The sequence below is a fragment of the Ranitomeya variabilis genome, chromosome 4 (genome assembly GCF_051348905.1).
Source record: "Ranitomeya variabilis isolate aRanVar5 chromosome 4, aRanVar5.hap1, whole genome shotgun sequence".
In the NCBI taxonomy this organism is placed as follows: Eukaryota; Metazoa; Chordata; class Amphibia; order Anura; family Dendrobatidae; genus Ranitomeya; species Ranitomeya variabilis.
In genome coordinates, this window is record NC_135235.1 from 514,609,533 (window position 1) to 514,617,245 (window position 7,713).

General features: G+C 42.4%; 1 protein-coding gene across 1 annotated transcript in view; it reads left to right on the forward strand.

The window, feature by feature from the left end:
- The window catches only part of LOC143765453 (inactive phospholipase C-like protein 2), a 129,785-nt gene extending 122,760 nt beyond the window's left edge, over positions 1 to 7,025 (forward strand). Inside the window, exon 6 of the mRNA XM_077252131.1 lies at positions 6,408 to 7,025. Within this exon, the coding sequence (XP_077108246.1) occupies positions 6,408 to 6,596 (189 nt within the window). The 3' untranslated portion in view covers positions 6,597 to 7,025. The remainder of the gene's footprint in view (positions 1 to 6,407) is intronic.
- Positions 7,026 to 7,713: the final 688 nt, after the last annotated feature.

The following is a 7,713-nucleotide window of genomic DNA, read 5'->3' on the forward strand; positions in this document are numbered from 1 at the left end:
AAAACAATGCTTTATCATACCGCCGAACAAAAAGTGGAATAACACGCGATCAAAAAGACGCATATAAATAACCATGGTACCGCTAAAAACGTCATCTTCTCCCTCAAAAAAACAGCCACCATACAACATCATCAGCGAAAAAATAAAAAAGTTACAGTCCTCTGAATAAAGCGATGCAAAAATAATTACCGTATATACTCGAGTATAAGCCGACCCGAGTATAAGCCGACCCCCCCTAATTTTGCCACAAAAAACTGGGAAAACTTAATGACTCGAGTATAAGCCTAGGGTGGAAAATGCAGCAGCTACCGGTAAATGTCAAAAGTAAAAATAGATACCAATAAAAGTAAAATTAATTGAGACATCAGTAGGTTAAGTGTTTTTGAATATCCATATTGAATCAGGAGCCCCATATAATGCTCCATAAAGTTTATGATGGCCCCATAAGATGCTCCATATTAAAATATGCCCCATATAATCCTGCATAAAGGTTAATAATGGCCCCATAAGATGCTCCATAGACACATTTGCCCTATATAATGCTGCACAAATGTTGATTATGGCCCCATAAGATGCTCTATAAAGATATTTGCCCCATATAGTGCTGCACAAACGTTGATTATGGCCCCATAAGATGCTCCATACAGACACTTGCCCCATATAGTGCTGCACAAACGTTATGGCCCCATACAGACACTTGCCCCATATAGTGCTGCACAGACGTTATGGCCCCATAGATGCTCCATTACAGACACTTGCCTCATATAGTGCTGCACAAACGTTATGGCCCCATACAGACACTTGCCCCGTATAATGCTGCACAAACGTTATGGCCCCATAAGATGCTCCATACAGACACTTGCCCCATTTGGTGTTGCTGCGATAAAAAAAATCACATACTCACCTCTCCGTCGCTCAGGCCCCGGGCACTTTCAATATTCACCTGCTCCCCGTTCCGGCGCCGCTCCATCTTCAGCGTCTTCTGCACTGACGTTCAGGCAGAGGGCGCCGTGACGTGTTAGTGTTGTGTTCTGACCTGAGCGTCACTGCAGAAGATGCTGAAGACGGAGCGGTGCCGGAACGGGGAGCAGGTGAATATCGCGCAGTGCTGCGCTCCCCCTCCCCATTATACTCACCTACTCCTGGCGCGGTGCTATCCCCGCTTCCCCGACGCCGCAGCTTCTTCCTGTATTGAGCGGTCACCATTACCGCTCACTACAGTAATGAATATGTGGCTCCACCCCTATGGGAGGTGGAGCCACATATTCATTACTGTAATGAGCGGTATCATGTGACCGCTCAGTACAGGAAGAAGCTGGGGCGCCAGGGACATGCAGGGACCGCGCCAGGAGTAGGTGAGTATTATTAGACAGCCCCTGCTCCCCCTCTCCTGCTGACCCCTGCGTATGACTCGAGTATAAGCAGAGAGGGGGACTTTCAGCCCAAAAAAGTGGGCTGAAAATCTCGGCTTATACTCGAGTATATACAGTATTTTTTCTATAAAATAGATTTTATCATATAAAAGCGCCAAAACCTAAAAAAATTATATAAATGAGGTATCGCTGTAATCGTTCTGACCCGAAGAATAAAATTGCTTTATCTATTTTACCAAACGTGGAACGGTATAAACGCCCCCCCAAAAGAAATTCATGAATAGCTGGTTTTTGGTCATTCTGCCTCACAAAAATAGGAATAAAAAGCGATCAAAAAATGTCACATGCCCGAAAATGATACCAATAAAAACGTCAACTCGTCCTGCAAAAAACAAGACCTCTCATGGCTCTGTGGACCAAAATATGGAAAAATTATTGCTCTCAAAATGTGGAGACGCAAAAACTATTTTTTGCAATAAACTGTGTCTTTTAGTGTGTGACAGCTGTCAATCATAAAAATCCACTAGAATACCCGCCATAAATAGTAAATCAAATCCCCCTTCATCACCCCCTTAGTTAGGGAAAAAATACAATTAAAAAAATGTATATATTTCCATTTTCCTGTTAGGGTTAGGGCTAGGGTTGGGGCTAGGGTTAGGGCTAGTTAGGTTTGGGGCTGGGGCTAAAGTAAGGGTTAGGGTTGGGGCTAAAGTTAGGGTTAGGGCTGCAGTTAGGGTTGGGGCTAAAGTTAGGGTTAGGGTTGGGGCTAAAGTTAGGGTTAGGGCTATAGTAAGGGTTGGGGCTAAAGTTAGGGTTACGGTTGGGGCTAAAGTTGGGGTTAGAGCTACTGTTATGGTTGAGGCTTAAGTTAGGGTTTGGATTGCATTTACAGTTGGGATTAGGGTTAGGGGTGTGTCAGGGTTAGGGGTGTGGTTAGGGTTATGGTTGGGATTAGGGTTAGGGGTATGTTGTAGTTAGGGGTGTGGTTAGGGTTGGGATTAGAGTTAGGGGTGTGTTGGGGTTAGGGGTGTGTTTGGGTTAGGGTTTCAGTTAGAATTGGGGGTTTCCACTGTTTAGGCACATCAGGGCTCTCCAAACGCGACATGGTGTCCGATATCAATTCCAGGCAATTCTGCGTTGAAAAAGTAAAACAGTGCTCCTTCCCTTCCAAGCTCTCCCATGTGCCCAAACAGGGGTTTACCCCAACATATTGGGTATCAGCGTACTCAGGACGAATTGGACAACAACTTTTGGGGTCCAATTTCTCTTGTTACCCTTGGGAAAATAAAAATTTGGGTGGCTAAAAAACATTTTTCTGGGAAAAAAAATGAACGGCTCTGCGTTGTAAACTGTAGTGAAACACTTGGGGGTTCAAAGTTCTCACAACACATCTGAATAAGTTCCTTGGGGGTCTAGTTTCCAATATGGGGTCACTTGTGGGGGGTTTCTACTGTTTAGGTGTATATTAGGGGCTCTGCAAACGCAATGTGACGCCTGCAGACCATTCCATCTAAGTCTGCATTCCAAACAGTGCTCCTTCCCTTCCGAGCTCTGCCATGCGCCCAAACGGTGATTCCCCTCCACATTTGGGGTATCAGCGTACTCAGGACAAATTGGACAACAACTTTTGGGGTCCAATTTCTCCTGTTACCCTTGGGAAAATACAAAACTGGGGGCTAAAAAATAATTTTTGTGGGAAAAAAAATATATATTTTCACGGCTCTGCGTTATAAACTGTAATGAAACACTTGGGGGTTCAAAGTGCTCACCACACATCTAGATAAGTTCCTTAGGGGGTCTACATTCCAAAATGGTGTCACTTGTGGGGGGTTTCAATGTTTAGGCACATCAGGGGCTCTCCAAACGCAACATGGCGTCCCATCTTAATTCCAGTCAATTTTGCATTGAAAAGTCAAATGGCGCTCCTTCCCTTCCGAGCTCTGCCATGCGCCCAAACAGTGGTTTACCCCCACATATGGGGTATCGGCATACTCAGGAAAAATTGTACAACATTATTTGGGGTCCATTTTCTCCTGTTACCCTTGGTAAAATAAAACAAATTGGAGCTGAAGTAAATTTTTTGTGAAAAAAAGTTAAATGTTCATTTTTTTTAAACATTCCAAAAATTCCTGTGAAACACCTGAAGGGTTAATAAACTTCTTGAATGCGGTTTTGAGCATCTTGAGGGGTGCAGTTTTTAGAATGGTGTCACACTTGGTAATTTTCTATCATATAGACCCCTCAAAATGACTTCAAATGTGATGTGGTCCCTAAAAAAAAAATGGTGTTGTAAAAATGAGAAATTGCTGGTAAACTTTTAACCCTTATAACTCCCTAACAAAAAAAATTGTGGTTCCAAAATTGTGCTGATGTAAAGTAGACATGTGGGAAATGTTACTTATGAAGTATATTGTGTTATATCTCAGTGATTTAAGGGCATAAAAATTCAAATTTGGAAAATTGTGAAATTTTCAAAATTTTCTCTAATTTCTGTTTTTTTTCACAACTAAACGCAGGTAATATCAAATAAATGTTACCACTATTATGAAGTACAATATGTCACAAGAAAACAGTGTCGGAAACATCAGAATCCGTTGAAGCGTTCCAGAGTTATAACCTCATAAAGGGACAGTGGTCAGAATTGTAAAAAGTGGCCCGGTCATTAACGTGCAAACCACCCTTGGGGCTTATGGGGTTAAATATTAAAATCCACAATTTTTTTTTATTAATAATATAAAGACAAATAATTGTCACATATAACAGAACAAACAAAAGTGCCCTAACCAGGAGGGACACCTGGTCCAAACCAGTGCTTCACAGTAATAAAAATACGGGGCTATTCTTATAGCAAGTGTATCTCAATATCCAAAATTGACAAATAAATATAATGCAGCAGAATAGTAAATGGGCATAAGTTTATACATCAGGCAAGTGTAGAGCACGCTATGTCCCGTCTAGTGACAATACATGGATAATAGCATTGCAAATGTATGTATGTAAAAAAAAAAATAGGAATTTTTATCCCCAATGAGTGCATATAAATAATAAAGAGAAAACCACATATATTACCCAATTTGTGAAGTACAGTGCAAACCCGGTAGAAAGATCGGCGTCCCTCCTCACCCCGTTCACAACTGGACGAGGTACATTGACGATATTTTCTTCCTTTGGGAGGGCCCATTGGATGGATTAGAGAACTTTATCAACACCCTGAATGATAATCAGATCAACGTTAAACTTACCTTTCGTTCTGGCAGGTCATTGGAATTTTTGGATTTACAGATCACGGCTGCTACTGATGGATCCCTACATACGGATATCTTTAGGAAACTGACAGCAACGAACTCCCTGCTTAGGGCTGATTCATCTCTTCCCCCATCTACTATTAGAGGTATTCCCATCGGGCAGTTTCTAAGGCCAAAAGAATTTGTTCGGATGAACACTTGCTATAATAATAGTCCCGTATTTTTTATTACTGTGAAGCACTGGTTTGGACCAGGTGTCCCTCCTGGTTAGGGCGCTCTTGTTTGTTCTGTTATATGTGACAATTATTTGTCTTTATATTATTAATAAAAAAAATTGTGGATTTTAATATTTAATAATTGGATCTCTTCTTGCGGCTTCTGTATAATAGACAGTTGTCCACACATTCAGTCACGTTCCAATCTCTCCACCATGGCCAAGACCAAAGAGCTATCTAGGGAAACAACGCTGGGATGGGATACAGGGCAATAGGCAAGCAGCTTGGTGAGAAGGCAACAACTGTTGGTGCAATTATTAGAAAATGGAAGAAACACAAGATGACTATCAATCTTCCTTGGTCTGGGGCTCCATGCGAGATCTCGCCACGTGGGGTAAGGATGATTCTGAGAAAGGTCAGGAATCGGCCCAGAACTACATGAAAGGACCTGGTCAATGACCTGAAGGAAGATGGGACCACAGTCTCAAACATTACCGTTAGTTACACACTACGCCATCATGGATTAAAATCCTGCAGGACACACAAGGTCCCCCTGCTCACACCAGCACATGTCCAGATATGTTTGAAGTTCATCAGTGACCATCTGATGATCCAGAGGAGGCATGGGAAAAGGTCAAGTAGTCAGATGAGACCAAAATAGAACTTGGTATCAACTCCACTCGACGTGTTTGGAGGAAGAAGAATAATGAGTACAACCCCAAGAACACCAACCAAACCGTGAAGCATAGTGAGAGAACATCATATTTTTGGGGTGCTTTTCTGCAAAGGGGACAGGATGACTACATCGTGTTGAAGGAAGGATGGATGGGATCATGTATCGCGAGATTTTTTTCTGACAACCTCCTTCCCTCAGTAAGAGTATTGAAGATGGGTCGTGGCTGGGTCTTCCAGCATGACAATGACCCGAAACACACAGCCAGGTCAACTAAGTATTAGCTTCATAAGAAGCATTTCAAGGTCCTGGAGTGGCCTCGCCAGTCTCCAGACCTGAACCCAATAGAAAATCTTTAGAAGGTGCTGAAACTAAATGTTGTCTAGCGACAACACCAAAACCTGAACGATCTGTATGGATGAGTGGGCCAAAATCCCTGCTGCAGTGTGTGCAAACTTGATCAAGAACCACAGGAAACATCTGTCCAATGTAATTGCAAACAATGGATTCTGTACCAAATATTTTGTTCTGTTTCTGTTGTATCAAATACTTATTTCATGCAATAAAATACAAATTAATTATGATTTTTTTTTAAAGATTCTGTACATCACAGTTGAAGTGTAATGACGATAAAAAAGACAGACTTCTTTGTAGGTTGGAAAACTTGCAAAATCGTCGGTGTATCAAATACTTATTTTCCCCGCTGTATTCACATTGACTTCTCTACTGTACAGTATCATCTTCTGGGCTGTATCACAGCATCATAGCACATCCCTTCCGCTCAATATCAGCCTCCCATACTTTCCAGGTCAATGTTTCCTTTCATCTTCTTCCAGTAATTCAATAACGTGTTCATAAACTTCGCACAGTATTCTTAATGATTATTTCCATAATCCCACAGGGCCAAGCTGACCTCCTCAAACATGCCAAGAACGAAGCTGTGGACCACGTGAGGCAGATCCACCATGCGGGGCAGTCCTGTGGCATAAGCCGTGCCAGCTACCACTCCCCTTCCTTTGATATCTTCAGACCGCGAGGGGCCCTGGAACCCATCCCCGAGACAGACAGCGGAGGCAACACTAGCTTATGAAGATGCATTCAGCAGCCAGGAGAACAAGGACTTAACCCCTGGCATGGCAGACTCTTCTGCAACATTTTGCCATTCGTTGCAGACGTGTCCCAGCAGCTACAGGGTAAATGTTGGGCTCTCCCCAGTTAGTGCCCCCTCTCTCTTCCTTTACCGCCATCCCCTGGGACACAACTGTGGAACTTTAGACTTTAGAATGATCCAAAATACTGGAGTTCAGGAGAGACGTCTAATCAAAGGCGTACATTTATATTTTTGTGCACTTACAGACCAGCCTCATGTCACCTCTATTTACCCCCTTCCCAAAACAGTAAAGACTTGGGGTTGGGAGGGGAGAAGTGTATTGCTACCTCTGTTCACTTTCTTCATACCCCCCTCTGTTCATGTATTGTATGAGATCACTTGTGGTTTAAATACACTTGTTCAGAGCCATTTCTAATGTCTGTGGTCATGAAGGGGGTGCAGGTTAAATAGCCAGAGGGATTACTTTATAATTGCACAAAACGCAAAAACCTTTTGGCATATACCAATTTTTATAGAAAAGTCAATTGTGCTGGCATGCTAGAGCATCTATTGACTTAAATACATAGTAATTTTCTACAAAGCCAGAAAAAAAGCCATTAAATTCCTTGAAGGAGTGTTCCCTCCCCCACCCCAAATCATGTGTCTTTCAAATCTGACATGTTCCTCAAATTGTATGGGAAGTTCTGACTTTCAGTTGAATTTCCCTTCATCTGTTATTATGGTGCACAAAACAGTTGCATGACAAATACAGCTCTGTTACATCTATAAACTGTGCACTGTAAGGTGATATTACGACCACTACGCAAACTGAGACATACACATTTTCGGGCGTATTGGGCATTAACGTCTTTCAGACTGGCCATTCACACCAAAGGAAGGTAGATGGTTCTGGGAACATTTTGTCAGATAGTTTTAGCAGCAAACAATCTTTTATCCCTCGATTAAATGAAGAAATGACTGGCATCTTTCTATATCGTGGTTGTGTGCCATCGGTAGAATAAAAGATTCAGTTTTTCACACGACTAAGGTCTAGTGATGAGTGAGTATACTCGTTGCTCGGGTTTTCCCTAGCACGCTCGGGTGGTCTCTGAGTATT